Raw genomic sequence first — 17,777 nt, forward strand, 5'->3', positions numbered from 1 at the left:
CCATAAAAAGAAGCAACACCACCAAGATTACATTTCAATTCAAGTGTTTTTATTAGAACCAAATAGTATTTAATAAAAGAGGCACATACCCCAAACACAAACTTCCATTCCTCATGCTGCCTCCACAAACTGAAGAGCCCTGCCCGTTACAGGGATCTCCACCTTTACATGCAGGGATCCACTCACTTGCTTTACTTGAAACACAAGCCTTGCACATCCCAGCTGCCATGGATTACATGCAAAGGCTCCCAACTACAGGGATCCCCACCCTTACCTGCATGGGCTCTATGCAGGCTCCACCCACACTAGAGTCACATACGCCACCATTTCATTTGGCCACATATGATCTAAACCAGCTTTCACTTTCACTCTCCTCACTGCTGTTACTGTTTTGAACTTCTTCCACCAGCCATGAAGATCGCTTGTGTTTTATTTCTCCTTATATATCTTCAGCAAGTGAGGACTGGTGAGTAATCTTCACTAAGTCTTTTGTAGACAGGATTACTTGTAGATACAATTCCTTTACATCCAGGATTTTACTTAGTGAAAGTTAAATGCAGCTCCTTGACATCGTCATGTATGTCCTTACTTACTTGTTTATGTACTACTGATCCTACGCAGCATTTATAATATTCTACAGCCTTTCCTGGTTTAGATCCAAGCTGATTGTGGTGAAGACTGCCTTTCAGATTCAGCATCGTAATTCCAGTTTTGTGGTTAAACTGAAGAAAGCAATATTCTACAGCCTTTCCTGGTTTAGATGTAATTTAGGTTTGTCAATAATGAACAAGCTGACTGTGGTGAAGATTCAAACTGAAGAAAGCAATATTCTACAGTCACGACCTGTGGCTAAAATGTGAAGCCTTTAGATTACAGGCAAAAAGGTACATAATAGGCAAAGCCACGATTAATGAAAATAGATTGTAGGTCTTAAGAAGGAGAGGGCATTGTGTATTTAAATAATAGAAGAAGACAGATATCAGTGTCAGAAAGTGACGAGAGGTTCATCTCCAACTTATCCCAAAGGTATTGGATTAGGCACCATCTATCATTCCAGAGAACACAATTCTTCCACTGCTCCACAGCTCAATGCTGGGGGGCTTTATACCCCTCTAGCCCACACCTGGCATTAGGCAGCATAGTGCCAATAGGTTCATATTTATTTGCTCCAGAATGTCCTTTTCTATTGGCAGTATTTCTCTACAGAGGCTGTGTGTGCCCTTGGACATTTGTGTCAGCAATGGGTGCAAGGTGTCCACAAATATATGGACACAGTGTATTTGTTTAATTTAAATTTGAAAGCAATATGAAATTTCACTGTATATTTGAAAGGATTTCCTCCACAGATTGAAACAGCACCGTATCCAGGGAACAAAAGGCATTTTTAATTGTTATGGTTTCATCTGTGTCTTCACTTTATTTAATGAAATAATGAAATGTATCAGATTATATCATATATTCACATTTCCACTGCATTTAACACTAACTTTACTGTTACAGATCTTCAGTATGACAGCTGTGTTTACTGGACGTCCTCTAAAGGATTCGGACTGCCTGAATTTACAGAAAGGAGGGTTTTGAATGATGTCACTGTCTACTACCATGACAGCACTATGAGGTCCAAAATGCCCTGTCCTGACTGGATCAAAACCACTGCAGGAAGAGATGAATGGAGAAACATTCATATCTGGACAGACCACAACATATATGTTTTCTCCCTTGGATTGCAGTCGGCTACTCAACAGTTCAACCTGACAGGTAATCTGCTTTTTACACTTAAAATAGACAACACCTGAATCACTGCAGCAATCTAGGGTTGGGTGGTATCCACAGAATGACTCTGATCTAGTGACTGCTGCTGAAAGAACAGAAAGCTCTCAAGATTTTTTCCATGGTTTTTGATCAGTAGCTCACCTGTTAAGCTCCATCGAGTATCAGACAGCTCAGATTAGCTGATTAGATCTGCTGAGCTACTGACACAAGCGCTGAGAACATAATCTCGTGTCTGAGAGCGAGTGGTGTTGGGAGTAACAGAAAGACAAACTGAGAGACCGGTTCTGCTGTATTTTAGTCAGTGAGCACTATCTAGCTTTATTTATATAAGTTAGCCAGCACAGTAAACACCACAGCCCATGTTCCAGCTAACTTAAGCTCAAATCTAAGCTTGTTTAGAGGATAAAGCCTCATATCTGAGAGCACAGAGTCGAGGGAATGATCTCGGAAGTGTTTTCTGCTGTTTTTAGGTACATTTTATATCCAGCTATTTTCAGAGTGTGACACCAATCACTGAGCGCACATGGGGGAATGAGCTTATTTGGCCGTTAACTAGATACAGTTAGATACACTAACTAGACACAGAACATCTCTTTCTGACACAAACAGTTTAGAACAAGTGTAAACCTGTGAACTTCAAACCTTTACGGTCTCCCCCTGCTCACCTTACTGAGCTTCTTCAAATATAACTCTTCCTATACTGTCACAGTTAACTACAGATAGTGTTGGGCTAAATCACCCATCAGTAATCTTAACACACTTAACACTGTTCACTATTGAACTGTTCACTGTTCACTCTTGTGTCTTACAGTGTTTGGAAATTATTTGTTGTTTCTCTGATTCAGGTTCACTGTCTGGCCAGAACATTTACCAAGGATCTGGATGCTGTTCTCTGTATCCAAATGGGATGTACAGGGTATTGCTGACCCACTCATTCAATGGCAAGGACTTCACAAGTTTTGACATGAACACCAAGGCATTTGTAGCTGCAGTTCCTCAGGCTGTCCTGTACAAGACTCTGAGGGAGAGAGATTCAGCCAGTATAAATATGTTAGTAGTATATTACAAGACAAGATGTCTGGAACGACTGAATATATTAAAGCAAGCTCCAGGAGTCCACATCAGAAAAGGTCAGATATCTTCTTGACTTCTTCCTTCTTCACCTCATCCTTTATAGCTCTTTGTTATTACACATAAAGTAGCAAATTCAGAACTATGAACACCACACTGTCACATGATCGACCAGATATTAATTGCTAGATTAATGTATTTATATTGTAAGGAGCTGTATTCATTGTCCTTTTCAGAATCAGATGGATATGCTTTTGACAGTATTGCAGATTTGATTTCTCAAATTGATGAAACTTGTGAAGTGAAATTGTCAGTTGAAAGTTGGATAGAGAGTTGATGTGTATCTTTAGATTGTTTATCTTTTATGGTTTTATGGCGATTTTATAAGCATTTTGGAATTCTCTTAGAACTTTTTATTTTGATACTCAAACCAGGTAAAGATCCCAGAACTTTAGACAGTTATGCTACTCAATATGGATTATAAATCCGCTACCTTTAATTGGTCATGTTTGTTTGGATGGTATAAATAGTTCGTTGGAACTATACATCTCCATAGTTAATTAATACGAGCTAATGAAGCTTTTGCTATAAATTATATCCACTGCAAATACTTTTTTTACAATTCTAAAAGTTGAAGTCGCTGAATTACTTTCATGTTACTTTACATTTCCGGTAACCCCCAAAACTAAAGAAGTTCACTATAAGGTGATCAGTGATTTGGTAGGATGTTGAGATGGCAGGACTACAAAGAAGGCACAGATGGGAACACTAAAGGCTAGGCGGAGCTATGATGTACACAAGAACCATATGAAATATGAAAAGATCAACTACCCACATTACAATGTCCTACAGCATCAGCTGTTACTACATACTACAGTATTAGTTGAATTTGAACATTGAATTTCAGTGTAGAAGAGATGTCATGAACCTTCTTGGTTATTTAGAAGTCCAACTACCCTCTTATTGTTTCTCCAGTTCCAGAAGTCAGGATCATTGAGCAGCAGAAGGCCGGCTCCATTACAGTCACATGTCATGTGACTGGGTTTTACCCCCGGGTGGTTCAGGTGGTTTGGCTCGGCCCAGATCTTCAGCCTGTTGATGAAGGGGTCACTGATGTCCTGCCGAATGAGGACGGCACGTACCAGACCAGAAAGAGTGTGATAGTTCCAGAGGAGGATGTAGGAGAACACACCTACAGCTGTGTAGTGCTGCATAGCAGCGTACCGGACAACATCACCAGAGTCTGGGGTATGAGGACTTCTGCACATCATTAAATGTTTTAGTTAATGAATTCTTAATCTATCAGTACTGAACACTTCTTCTCCTGAACTTCCTGAAACTGATTGTCCTGTTAAAGGACATTTCAGCCTAAAACTAGCATTAAATATGTGATCTGTCCCTCATTCAGTTCATCACTACAGAGGTTTTCAGGCTGCAGACTTTTTGTACAGCAGTGAAACTTGTGTAAAACTCAGTGAAAACAGACCTGCTTTCTTCTGCAGGTGGAGAGAAAGCTGGAGGAATGGCTGTCTGTATATCTCTTGTCTGTATTTGCTTGTTGGCTGCTGGAATTGGTCTTGTAGTGTGGTGGCGCTGCAGAACTCGAGGTAAGCAACTCAACTACTGTACAACAAAGAGGAGCTACAGAGGATTCTTTAAGAAATGCCATAAAAAACACTTCTGGTTTCTGGTTTGAGAAGAACCTTGTGAAGAATCTTGTAAAGTAAGGATTAAAGAACATTCACTTAATCTTACTGATCTCTAAACTGATGTATGAACTATTCCTACAATCTTTAAATAATGAAGGTGGAGGTTCTTTAGTTTAGTTTAGTTTTTCACACTTACCTGTTTACAGAAGTGCTCTGAACAACCATCTTTGGCATCATCAGTATTTACATTATGCCATTTTCCAATATATATATATATATATATATATATATATATATGCAATTAATGGTCATTCCATATATTATAGAATCCAGTAGCTTATTTCAGGAGACATCCTAGTGAACAGTATTTTAAAGTAAAACAGTCTTATTGTTTTGCATCTTTAATGGGCTGGATTATTCTACACTAGCTTAATGTATTAATGTATTGAATTCATCCAATCACACAATATTTCAGAATTGTGCTCCAAAGAGTTTTTTTATTAGATTGGCCTCAACAGCCTTATTTAAATCACATGTTAAATACTGGGTTTAAGTACGTGCCAAATGGCTAAATACCTCTAAGCATAATGCTTTTCTTTTATCAGATAATTACATTTTTTAAATGTACTTATGAATTATGAATCTCTCCATGTGTTTAAAATGGCTTCACAGCTAACAATCATTATTGTGTCTCTTATAGATGCTGTCATCTGAACATTGGGATAAATAACAGTCCATGGAGTCGACGAGTCTGTTGCCTTAAATTATTTCAAAATCAATTCAAAGACTTTATTGTAATGTTATTGTCAAAACTGTAATATGTACCGGACATACACAGGATTGAAATTGCGTTACTCTCAGATCCGCTGTGCAGCAATAAACATCAAACATTTACATAAACATTAAATAACACAAAGCAAGAATATAAGTATTCTACTAGTTTTAGGAATGAGTTTAAGTTTAAGAGTTTAAGTGTTGGTATAAATAGATAGATAGAAGTCCCTGGCATTGACATCAGAAGTAAAGTGGCAGATGCAGCAATGTATTGATAAAGTGTATGAATAAAGTATATGTATAGAGGTCCCTGAAATGACATAAAAGCTAAGTGTCATATGCAGTAAATCTGGGTGTGGATAGTGCATGCTGTTTTATTGTCACATTGTTTTGTGGCTTGTCAGTAGTTTATTTATCCACAGTTTGAAGTGGAGTGAAGTGGCTCATTTCCACAGTAATTATATTATGGTTTTTAAAAAAAAAAAAGAGGACACTGGGGATACTCAGGCGTCCATTGTGGTTAGGCTGGGGGGCATCAAGTAGGCCTAAGTTGTAGTATTGTGGCAGTGTTATAGAAGTTAATCATCTCTAAAATCATGCAGCTAAATTAATAAACATGAATACATAAGCATTTACTGATTTACCTAAATGTATAAATAGCTTATATTGCTAAATCACCTCCTTTTATTTGAATGTATCAGTCTTAAAATAAAATCAGTAAAAAACAAAAGAAAGAAATATTGAGTTTTACGTTTTAATCTTTTACATGTTTTTATTTTTATGACCATGTAAAACAATATTAATAAATACATCAATAAAATAAAGTCACAAAGTCAAACTAATTTGTGTTTATTTACATTTGTGTTAGGGCTGAGGTCAGTCAGCTGTGGTGGTTAGCAGTTTGACCTATTTGACCTACACACACACACACACACACACACACACACACACACATACATATACACACACATATATATATATGCAGTCTTTTGATTGACAAAAGCTCAAATGTTAAATCCTGTGTGTGGTCTACTTAAAAGAGGTATCCTCATGTGCCCATAAAAAGAAGCAACACCACCAAGATTACATTTCAATTCAAGTGTTTTTATTAGAACCAAATAGTATTTAATAAAAGAGGCACATACCCCAAACACAAACTTCCATTCCTCATGCTGCCTCCACAAACTGAAGAGCCCTGCCCGTTACAGGGATCTCCACCTTTACATGCAGGGATCCACTCACTTGCTTTACTTGAAACACAAGCCTTGCACATCCCAGCTGCCATGGATTACATGCAAAGGCTCCCAACTACAGGGATCCCCACCCTTACCTGCATGGGCTCTATGCAGGCTCCACCCACACTAGAGTCACATACGCCACCATTTCATTTGGCCACATATGATCTAAACCAGCTTTCACTTTCACTCTCCTCACTGCTGTTACTGTTTTGAACTTCTTCCACCAGCCATGAAGATCGCTTGTGTTTTATTTCTCCTTATATATCTTCAGCAAGTGAGGACTGGTGAGTAATCTTCACTAAGTCTTTTGTAGACAGGATTACTTGTAGATACAATTCCTTTACATCCAGGATTTTACTTAGTGAAAGTTAAATGCAGCTCCTTGACATCGTCATGTATGTCCTTACTTACTTGTTTATGTACTACTGATCCTACGCAGCATTTATAATATTCTACAGCCTTTCCTGGTTTAGATCCAAGCTGATTGTGGTGAAGACTGCCTTTCAGATTCAGCATCGTAATTCCAGTTTTGTGGTTAAACTGAAGAAAGCAATATTCTACAGCCTTTCCTGGTTTAGATGTAATTTAGGTTTGTCAATAATGAACAAGCTGACTGTGGTGAAGATTCAAACTGAAGAAAGCAATATTCTACAGTCACGACCTGTGGCTAAAATGTGAAGCCTTTAGATTACAGGCAAAAAGGTACATAATAGGCAAAGCCACGATTAATGAAAATAGATTGTAGGTCTTAAGAAGGAGAGGGCATTGTGTATTTAAATAATAGAAGAAGACAGATATCAGTGTCAGAAAGTGACGAGAGGTTCATCTCCAACTTATCCCAAAGGTATTGGATTAGGCACCATCCATCATTCCAGAGAACACAATTCTTCCACTGCTCCACAGCTCAATGCTGGGGGGCTTTATACCCCTCTAGCCCACACCTGGCATTAGGCAGCATAGTGCCAATAGGTTCATATTTATTTGCTCCAGAATGTCCTTTTCTATTGGCAGTATTTCTCTACAGAGGCTGTGTGTGCCCTTGGACATTTGTGTCAGCAATGGGTGCAAGGTGTCCACAAATATATGGACACAGTGTATTTGTTTAATTTAAATTTGAAAGCAATATGAAATTTCACTGTATATTTGAAAGGATTTCCTCCACAGATTGAAACAGCACCGTATCCAGGGAACAAAAGGCATTTTTAATTGTTATGGTTTCATCTGTGTCTTCACTTTATTTAATGAAATAATGAAATGTATCAGATTATATCATATATTCACATTTCCACTGCATTTAACACTAACTTTACTGTTACAGATCTTCAGTATGACAGCTGTGTTTACTGGACGTCCTCTAAAGGATTCGGACTGCCTGAATTTACAGAAAGGAGGGTTTTGAATGATGTCACTGTCTACTACCATGACAGCACTATGAGGTCCAAAATGCCCTGTCCTGACTGGATCAAAACCACTGCAGGAAGAGATGAATGGAGAAACATTCATATCTGGACAGACCACAACATATATGTTTTCTCCCTTGGATTGCAGTCGGCTACTCAACAGTTCAACCTGACAGGTAATCTGCTTTTTACACTTAAAATAGACAACACCTGAATCACTGCAGCAATCTAGGGTTGGGTGGTATCCACAGAATGACTCTGATCTAGTGACTGCTGCTGAAAGAACAGAAAGCTCTCAAGATTTTTTCCATGGTTTTTGATCAGTAGCTCACCTGTTAAGCTCCATCGAGTATCAGACAGCTCAGATTAGCTGATTAGATCTGCTGAGCTACTGACACAAGCGCTGAGAACATAATCTCGTGTCTGAGAGCGAGTGGTGTTGGGAGTAACAGAAAGACAAACTGAGAGACCGGTTCTGCTGTATTTTAGTCAGTGAGCACTATCTAGCTTTATTTATATAAGTTAGCCAGCACAGTAAACACCACAGCCCATGTTCCAGCTAACTTAAGCTCAAATCTAAGCTTGTTTAGAGGATAAAGCCTCATATCTGAGAGCACAGAGTCGAGGGAATGATCTCGGAAGTGTTTTCTGCTGTTTTTAGGTACATTTTATATCCAGCTATTTTCAGAGTGTGACACCAATCACTGAGCGCACATGGGGGAATGAGCTTATTTGGCCGTTAACTAGATACAGTTAGATACACTAACTAGACACAGAACATCTCTTTCTGACACAAACAGTTTAGAACAAGTGTAAACCTGTGAACTTCAAACCTTTATGGTCTCCCCCTGCTCACCTTACTGAGCTTCTTCAAATATAGCTCTTACTGTCCTATACTGTCGCAGTTAACTACAGATAGTGTTGGGCTAAATCACCCATCAGTAATCTTAACACACTTAACACTGTTCACTATTGAACTGTTCACTGTTCACTTTTGTGTCTTACAGTGTTTGAAAATGATTTGTTGTTTCTCTGATTCAGGTTCACTGTCTGGCCAGAACATTTACCAAGCATCTGCTTGCTGCTCTCTGTATCCAAATGGGACGTACAGGGCATTTGTGACCCATGCATTCAATGGCAAGGACTTCACAAGTTTTGACATGAACACCAAGACATTTGTAGCTGCAGTTCCTCAGGCTGTCCTGTACAAGACTCTGAGGGAGAGAGATTCAGCCAGTATTAATATGTTAGTAGTATATTACAAGACAAGATGTCTGGAACGACTGAATATATTAAAGCAAGCTCCAGGAGTCCACATTAGAAAAGGTCAGATATCTTCTTGACTTCTTTCTTCTTCACCTCATCCTTTAAAGCTCTTTGTTATTACACATAAAGTAGCAAATTCAGAACTATGAACACCACGCCGTCACATGATCGACCAGATATTAATTGCTAGATTAATGTATTCATATTGTAAGGAGCTGTATTCATTGTCCTTTTTTAGAATCAGATGGATATGCTTTTGACAGTATTGCAGATTTGATTTCTCAAATTGATGAAACTTGTGAAGTGAAATTGTCAGTTGAAAGTTGGATAGAGAGTTGATGTGTATCTTTAGATTGTTTATCTTTTATGGCTTTACTGCGATTTTATAAGCATTTTGGAATTCTCTTAGAACTTTTTATTTTGATACTCAAACCAGGTAAAGATCCCAGAACTTTAGACAGTTATGCTACTCAATATGGATTATAAATCCGCTACCTTTAATTGGTCATGTTTGTTTGGATGGTATAAATAGTTCGTTGGAACTATACATCTCCATAGTAAATTAATAAGAGCTAATGAAGCTTTTGCTATAAATTATATCCACTGCAAATACTTTTTTTACAATTCTAAAAGTTGAAGTCGCTAAATTACTTTCATGTTAATTTACATTTCTGGCAACCCCCAAAACTAAAGAAGTTGCTATGCACTATAAGGTGATCAATGATTTGGTAGGATGTTGAGATGGCAGGACTACAAAGAAGGCACAGATGGGAACACTAAAGGCTAGGCGGAGCTATGATGTACACAAGAACCATATGAAATATGAAAAGATCAACTACCCACATTACAATGTCCTACAGCATCAGCTGTTACTACATACTACAGTATTAGTTGAATTTGAACATTGAATTTCAGTGTAGAACAGATGTCATGGACCTTCTTGGTTATTTAGAAGTCCAACTACCCTCTTATTGTTTCTCCAGTTCCAGAAGTCAGGATCTTTCAGCAGCAGAAGGCCGGCTCCATCACAGTCACATGTCATGTGACAGGGTTTTTTCCCCGGGTGATTCAGGTGGTTTGGCTCGGTCCAGATCTTCAGCCTGTGGATGAAGGGGTCACTGATGTTCTGCCGAATGAGGACGGCACGTACCAGACCAGAAAGAGTGTGATAGTTCCAGAGGAGGATGTAGGAGAACACACCTACAGCTGTGTAGTGCTGCATAGCAGCGTACCGGACAACATCACCAGAGTCTGGGGTATGAGGACTTCTGCACATCATTAAATGTTTTAGTTAATGAATTCTTAATCTATCAGCACTGAACACTTCTTCTCCTGAACTTCCTGAAACTGATTGTCCTGTTAAAGGACATTTCAGCCTAAAACTAGCATTAAATATGTGATCTGTCCCTCATTCAGTTTATCACTACAGAGGTTTTCAGGCTACAGACTTTTTGTACAGCAGTGAAACTTGTGTAAAACTCAGTGAAAACAGACCTGCTTTCTTCTGCAGGTGGAGAGAAAGCTGGAGGAATGGCTGTCTGGATATCTCTTGTCTGTATTTGCTTGTTGGCTGCTGGAATTGGGCTTGTAGTGTGGTGGCGCTGCAGAACTCGAGGTAAGCAACTCAACTACTGAACAATAAAGAGGAGCTACAGAGGATTCTTTAAGAAATGGCATGAAATAACCATCTTTCATTCGCTGTGTTTGAAAGAATTTGTGAACTTTTAAAGACTTTACCCTTTACCCACTTCACTTATCTCAGTGGGTTCTAAACTGATGTGAGCACTGTTCCTAGAACCTTTACATGATATGGAGGTTCTTTAAGGTTTAAATGGTACTCATATACTTCTCGTATACAAAAATACTCTAAAGACCCATCCTTGGGCAACACTGCATTCATCCCAGGCATTGTGCAAAGAACCCCTTTTGGCACCTTTATTAAGAGTATATTGTCACTGCAGTGAAAAACATGTCTCTCCAAAATGGTGGCTTTTACTTTAGGTAAAAATGATCTTATGTGTTTAGGTTATTCTTTGGTAATAGATGTTTGTAACACTTTTGGCCCTCCAGGAGGGCATAAGCTGTTTAACCTCTTAAACACTACTGGGTTTAAGTGCTTATAGAATGGCTTAACAACACTAAGAACAATGTTTCACTTTAAAACGCTTCAAATCAGATACTTTCATGATCAGTTTCCACAATCAAGTATTTATTGGAATCTGTAGAGGAAATTTCTTTAAAATGTAAATTTTAAAAGATCATACATTTAAATCCCGAGTTCTGTAAGCAAAATATAAAAATGGTCATAGCTAACAATTTTTTGACTTCTCCTATAGATGGTGCAATCTGAACCTGCTGTCTGAACACAGTGATAAATAACAGCCTATATTATTGCTACCATGGAGTCGATGGTCATGTCGGGTTTTGTCCGAGCTTCCAGCAGACCAGCTACAACAAGCAGTGTTGGACCAAGGCCAGGCAAAGCCATCCCAACAATGCATAATGGAAAGCTTTCACTCCCTGAAGAAGGGATGAGGAGGATCTTCTTCCCATAAGCTATTAGGGCTCTATACCAGGACTGTAACTAGGACTATGCCACAAACACATAGGACTGATCATTAAAAGTAACTAATGTTCACAAAAAAATTTATTCTTTCTAATTATTGCATTACCTTCTGTTCTACTGCACAGTATTATACTGCACAGTCTCTTTTGCATATTTTGTACTTTACGCTTCAGTCATCTCTGTAGTGCACACCACTGTTAAATTCTTAATTTCTGTTTTGTAAATTTAGTATGTATATTGCTCTTCCAGTCTTTACATATTTTAGTTATGTTAATATATGCATATATCTTATTTAATATTTCTGTCTATATTTTACATCTTTTGCCTGATTTCTATATATTATATCTTGGTATCATATCATACTGTTTAATGTGAGCGGGTAGTTGTCAAAGCATTTCACTCGTAGTTGTTTAGTGTGTGACTTTATATGTGACAAATAAACTATGATATAGATGAATTAATGTGATTTGATATCTTCTCTTTTGGACTCCAGTGGCACAAAAGTCTTTGAAGGCCCCATTTGCTCCAACTAGGTCTGCATTTGTAGACCACTTTCCAGACTTTTCTTTTTAGGTTTGTTTGCAAATAGTGGTTAAACAACAGTGTGGCTCAAATGTGGATAATAAAAATATTCACTGTGTGGACAAATGTATTGGGACACTTCCAAAATCAAGGGCATGAAAAAGAGGAAATAAAAATGAAAAACTTTTGGCATGGTGACAATAGGTCAATGTTTATCTGCTCCAATATATATATATATATATATGTTCCCTCTTCTGCTCTTCTTTTAGGTTCTTTGGCTATTCATGACATGTACTATAATTGGCTCATTTATGTAATGCAAAGGTTTTCTTAAGTTTTGACTTTGACAGAAAGACTTTTGTGGCAGCGGTTTGTTTACAAGCGTGTGACAGACCGAGATGAAGCCGACCTGCACGTCTTAAGGAATTTCTACATAATATCATGTCTGGAGCAAATGAACATATTCAAGCATGCTCCATAAAATATTGGATGGCCACTAATCAGCTGAGATACTTGGTTTAGGACTGACTCTTTGACTATCAGATTATCTGTATGGCAATTGCTTCCATTCAGCTCCCGACCAGAAATCGTTTCCAATTGGAACATTTGCTGGAAGGGCAAAATCGGGGTTAAAATCAGGCTAAAATGTTGTAGCGTGCACCAGGATTAACATTCAATATTGGAAGGTGAAAGATCTTTAAAAGTGAAATCACAGTCCTGACAGTCCAAGAAAGTCATATACTCACATTTTCACTGCATTTTACACCAACTTTACATTTACAGATCTTCAGTATGAAAGCTGTGTTTACTGGACTTCCTCTAAAGGATATGGGCTGCCTGAATACACAGAAAGGATAGTGGTGAATGATGTCACTGTCTTCTACCATGACAGCAGAACAAAGTCCAAAATGCCCTGTCCTGACTGGATCAACACCACTGCAGGAAGAAAACAATGGAGTATAATTCATGAATTTTCAGACCACAACAGATTTGTTAGTACCCTTGGTCTTCAGTCGGCTATAAAACTAACACCTGAATCACTGCACCAATCAGATACAGTAACAGACAGTTTAGAACCAGGGCAAACTTCTCCTGCTAACTTTAACCATTTATAGCCTTGCCCTGCTGACCTCACTGAGCTCCTTCTTCTTTGCTGCCCTTCTGAGCACAGAGTCGAGGGAATGATCTCGGAAGTGTTTTCAGCTGTTTTTAGGTACATTTGATATCCAGCTATTTTCAGAGTGTGACACCAATCACTGAGCACACATGGGGGAATGAGCTTATTTGGCCGTTAACTAGATACAGTTAGATACACTAACTAGACACAGAACATCTCTTTCTGACACAAACAGAACAAGCGTAAACCTGTGAACTTCAAACCTTTACGGTCTCCCCCTGCTCACCTTACTGAGCTTCTTCAAATATAACTCTTCCTATACTGTCACAGTTAACTACAGATAGTGTTGGGCTAAATCACCCATCAGTAATCTTAACACACTTAACACTGTTCACTATTGAACTGTTCACTGTTCACTCTTGTGTCTTACAGTGTTTGGAAATGATTTGTTGTTTCTCTGATTCAGGTTCACTGTCTGACCAGAACATTTACCAAGGATCTGGATGCTGTTCTCTGTATCCAAATGGGACGTACAGGGTATTGCTGACCCACTCATTCAATGGAAAGGACTTCACAAGTTTTGACATGAACACCAAGACATTTGTAGCTGCAGTTCCTCAGGCTGTCCTGTACAAGACTCTGAGGGAGAGAGATTCAGCCAGTATTAATATGTTAGCAGTATTTTACAAGATAATATGTCTGGAACGACTGAATATATTAAAGCAAGCTCCAGGAGTCCTCATCAGAAAAGGTCAGATATCTTCTTGACTTCTTCCTTCTTCACCTCATCCTTTAAAGCTCTGTGTTATTACACATAAAGTAGCAAATTCAGAACTATGAACACCACACTGTCACACGATCGACCAGATATTAATTGCTAGATTAATGTATTTATATTGTAAGGAGCTGTATTCATTGTCCTTTTCAGAATCAGATGGATATGCTTTTGACAGTATTGCAGATTTGATTTCTCAAATTGATGAAACTTGTGAAGTGAAATTGTCAGTTGAAGGTTGGATAGAGAGTTGATGTGTATCTTTAGATTGTTTATCTTTTATGGTTTTATGGCGATTTTATAAGCATTTTGGAATTCTCTTAGAACTTTTTATTTTGATACTCAAACCAGGTAAAGATCCCAGAACTTTAGACAGTTATGCTACTCAATATGGATTATAAATCCGCTACCTTTAATTGGTCATGTTTGTTTGGATGGTATAAATAGTTCGTTGGAACTATACATCTCCATAGTAAATTAATAAGAGCTAATGAAGCTTTTGCTATAAATGATATCCACTGCAAATACTTTTTTTACAATTCTAAAAGTTGAAGTCGCTGAATTACTTTCATGTTACTTTACATTTCTGGCAACCCCCAAAACTAAAGAAGTTCACTATAAGGTGATCAATGATTTGGTAGGATGTTGAGATGGCAGGACTACAAAGAAGGCACAGATGGGAACACTAAAGGCTAGGCGGAGCTATGATGTACACAAGAACCATATGAAATATGAAAAGATCAACTACCCACATTACAATGTCCTACAGCATCAGCTGTTACTACATACTACAGTATTAGTTGAATTTGAACATTGAATTTCAGTGTAGAACAGATGTCATGAACCTTCTTGGTTATTTAGAAGTCCAACTACCCTCTTGTTGTTTCTCCAGTTCCAGAAGTCAGGATCTTTCAGCAGCAGAAGGTCGGCTCCATTACAGTCACATGTCATGTGACTGGGTTTTACCCCCGGGTGGTTCAGGTGGTTTGGCTCGGCCCAGATCTTCAGCCTGTTGATGAAGGGGTCACTGATGTTCTGCCGAATGAGGACGGCACGTACCAGACCAGAAAGAGTGTGATAGTTCCAGAGGAGGATGTAGGAGAACACACCTACAGCTGTGTAGTGCTGCATAGCAGCGTACCGGACAACATCACCAGAGTCTGGGGTATGAGGACTTCTGCACATCATTAAATGTTTTAGTTAATGAATTCTTAATCTATCAGTACTGAACACTTCTTCTCCTGAACTTCCTGAAACTGATTGTCCTGTTAAAGGACATTTCAGCCTAAAACTAGCATTAAATATGTGATCTGTCCCTCATTCAGTTCATCACTACAGGTTTTCAGGCTACAGACTTTTTGTACAGCAGTGAAACTTGTGTAAAACTCAGTGAAAACAGACCTGCTTTCTTCTGCAGGTGGAGAGAAAGCTGGAGGAATGGCTGTCTGGATATCTCTTGTCTGTATTTGCTTGTTGGCTGCTGAAATTGGGCTTGTAGTGTGGTGGTGCTGCAGAACTCAAGGTAAGCAACTCAACTACTGTACAACAAAGAGGAGCTACAGAGGATTCTTTAAGCAGTGTTGTATAAAAAACACTTCTGGTTTCTGGTTTGAGAAGAACCTTGTGAAGAATCTTGTAAAGTAAGGATTAAAGAACATTCACTTAATCTTACTGATCTCTAAACTGATGTATGAACTATTCCTACAATCTTTAAATAATGAAGGTGGAGGTTCTTTAGTTTAGTTTAGTTTTTCACATTTACCTGTTTACAGAAGTGCTCTAAACAACCATCTTTGGCATCATCAGTATTTATATTATGCCATTTTCCAATATATATATATATATGCAATTAATGGTCATTCCATATATTAGGAATCCAGTAGCTTATTTCAGGAGACATCCTAGTGAACAGTATTTTAAAGTAAAACAGTCTTATTGTTTTACATCTTTAATGGGCTGGATTATTCTACACTAGCTTAATGTATTAATGTATTGAATTCATCCAATCACACAATATTTCAGAATTGTGCTCCAAAGAGTTTTTTTATTAGATTGGCCTCAACAGCCTTATTTAAATCACGTTTTAAATACTGGGTTTAAGTACGTGCCAAATGGCTAAATACCTCTAAGCATAATGCTTTTCTTTTATCAGATAATTACATTTTTTAAATGTACTTATGAATTATGAATCTCTCCATGTGTTTAAAATGGCTTCCCAGCTAACAATCATTATTGTGTCTCTTATAGATGCTGTCATCTGAACATTGGGATAAATAACAGTCCATGGAGTCGACGAGTCTGTTGCCTTAAATTATTTCAAAATCAAGTCAAAGACTTTATTGTTATGTTATTGTCAAAACTGTAATATGTACCGGACATACACAGGATTGAAACTGCGTTACTCTCAGACCCGCTGTGCAGCAATAAACATCAAACATTTACATAAACATTAAATAACACAAAGCCAGAATATAAGTATTCTACTAGTTTTAGGAATGAGTTTAGTTTAAGAGTTTAAGTGTTGGTATAAATAGATAGATAGAAGTCCCTGGCATTGACATCAGAAGTAAAGTGGCAGATGCAGCAATGTACTTTATAAAGTGTATGAATAAAGTATATGTATAGAAGTCCCTGAAATGACATAAAAGCTAAGTGTCATATGCAGTAAATCTGGGTGTGGATAGTGCATGCTGTTTTATTGTCACATTGTTTTGTGGCTTGTCAGTAGTTTATTTATCCACAGTTTGAAGTGGAGTGAAGTGGCTCATTTGCACAGTAATTATTATGGTTTTCAAAAAAAGAGGACACTGGGGATACTCAGGCGTCCATTGTGGTCTGGGGGGCATCAAGTAGGCCTAAGTTGTAGTATTGTGGCAGTGTTATAGAAGTTAATCATCTCTAAAATCATGCAGCTAAATTAATAAACATTAATACATAAACATTTACTGATTTACCTAAACTAATAAATAGCTTATATTGCTAAATCACCTCCTTTTATTTGAATGTATCAGTCTTAAAATAAAATCAGTAAAAAACAAAAGAAAGAAATATTGAGTTTTACCTTTTAATCTTTTACATGTTTTTATTTTTATGACCATGTAAAAAAATATTAATAAATACATCAATAAAATAAAGTCACAAAGTCAAACTAATTTGTGTTTATTTACATTTGTGTTAGGGCTGAGGTCAGTCAGCTGTGGTGGTTAGCAGTTTGACCTATTTGACCTACACACACACACACACACACACACACACACACACACACATATATATATATATATATATATATATATATATATATATATATATATATATATATATATATATATATGCAGTCTTTTGATTGACAGCTGACACACAAACCTCAGCATGTAGAGACAAAAGCTCAAATGTTAAATCCTGTGTGTGGTCTACTAAAAAGAAGCAACACCACCAAGATTACATTTCAATTCAACTGTTTTTATTAGAACCAAATAGTATTTAATAAAAGAGGCACATACCCCAAAAACAAACTTCCATTCCTCATGCTGCCTCCACAAACTGAAGAGCCCTGCCCGTTACAGGGATCTCCACCTTTACATGCAGGGATCCACTCACTTGCTTTACTTGAAACACAAGCCTTGCAC

At 37.7% G+C, this 17,777-nt stretch overlaps 3 protein-coding genes across 3 annotated transcripts; all 3 read left to right on the top strand.

Annotated features, from left to right (window-relative positions):
* The first annotated feature begins 350 nt into the window (after positions 1–350).
* Positions 351–6,105, top strand: LOC140535452 (class I histocompatibility antigen, F10 alpha chain-like). Its single transcript, XM_072656835.1, has 6 exons — positions 351–466; positions 1,501–1,758; positions 2,619–2,903; positions 3,820–4,092; positions 4,347–4,451; positions 5,194–6,105. The coding sequence occupies exons 1-6, from the start codon at positions 412–414 to the stop codon at positions 5,205–5,207; spliced, it is 990 nt and encodes a 329-aa protein (XP_072512936.1). The 5' UTR covers positions 351–411; the 3' UTR covers positions 5,208–6,105.
* A 568-nt stretch (positions 6,106–6,673) lies between these two features.
* On the top strand, positions 6,674–12,194 carry LOC140535451 (class I histocompatibility antigen, F10 alpha chain-like). The gene is made up of 6 exons (XM_072656834.1): positions 6,674–6,789; positions 7,824–8,081; positions 8,947–9,231; positions 10,155–10,427; positions 10,682–10,786; positions 11,508–12,194. The coding sequence occupies exons 1-6, from the start codon at positions 6,735–6,737 to the stop codon at positions 11,519–11,521; spliced, it is 990 nt and encodes a 329-aa protein (XP_072512935.1). The 5' UTR covers positions 6,674–6,734; the 3' UTR covers positions 11,522–12,194.
* A 1,554-nt stretch (positions 12,195–13,748) lies between these two features.
* On the top strand, positions 13,749–16,720 carry LOC140535454 (class I histocompatibility antigen, F10 alpha chain-like). Its single transcript, XM_072656837.1, has 4 exons — positions 13,749–14,127; positions 15,044–15,316; positions 15,569–15,673; positions 16,399–16,720. Exons 1-4 carry the CDS (start codon positions 13,818–13,820, stop codon positions 16,410–16,412), a joined length of 702 nt encoding a protein of 233 aa, XP_072512938.1. The 5' UTR covers positions 13,749–13,817; the 3' UTR covers positions 16,413–16,720.
* The last annotated feature ends 1,057 nt before the right edge of the window (positions 16,721–17,777 follow it).

The sequence above is a fragment of the Salminus brasiliensis genome, chromosome 15 (assembly GCF_030463535.1).
Source record: "Salminus brasiliensis chromosome 15, fSalBra1.hap2, whole genome shotgun sequence".
NCBI lineage: Eukaryota > Metazoa > Chordata > Actinopteri > Characiformes > Bryconidae > Salminus > Salminus brasiliensis.

Bases quoted from the DNA above. Each gene is read 5' to 3' on its own strand.
- LOC140535454 (XM_072656837.1), top strand. From the start codon at position 13,818: ATGATTTGTTGTTTCTCTGATTCAGGTTCACTGTCTGACCAGAACATT. The intron at 14,128-15,043 runs GTCAGATATCTT...TTGTTTCTCCAG, and splicing joins AGGAGTCCTCATCAGAAAAG to TTCCAGAAGTCAGGATCTTT. The intron at 15,317-15,568 runs GTATGAGGACTT...TTTCTTCTGCAG, and splicing joins CAACATCACCAGAGTCTGGG to GTGGAGAGAAAGCTGGAGGA.
- LOC140535452 (XM_072656835.1), top strand. From the start codon at position 412: ATGAAGATCGCTTGTGTTTTATTTCTCCTTATATATCTTCAGCAAGTG. The intron at 1,759-2,618 runs GTAATCTGCTTT...TCTCTGATTCAG, and splicing joins TCAACAGTTCAACCTGACAG to GTTCACTGTCTGGCCAGAAC. The intron at 2,904-3,819 runs GTCAGATATCTT...TTGTTTCTCCAG, and splicing joins AGGAGTCCACATCAGAAAAG to TTCCAGAAGTCAGGATCATT.
- LOC140535451 (XM_072656834.1), top strand. From the start codon at position 6,735: ATGAAGATCGCTTGTGTTTTATTTCTCCTTATATATCTTCAGCAAGTG. The intron at 6,790-7,823 runs GTGAGTAATCTT...TTACTGTTACAG, and splicing joins TCTTCAGCAAGTGAGGACTG to ATCTTCAGTATGACAGCTGT. The intron at 8,082-8,946 runs GTAATCTGCTTT...TCTCTGATTCAG, and splicing joins TCAACAGTTCAACCTGACAG to GTTCACTGTCTGGCCAGAAC.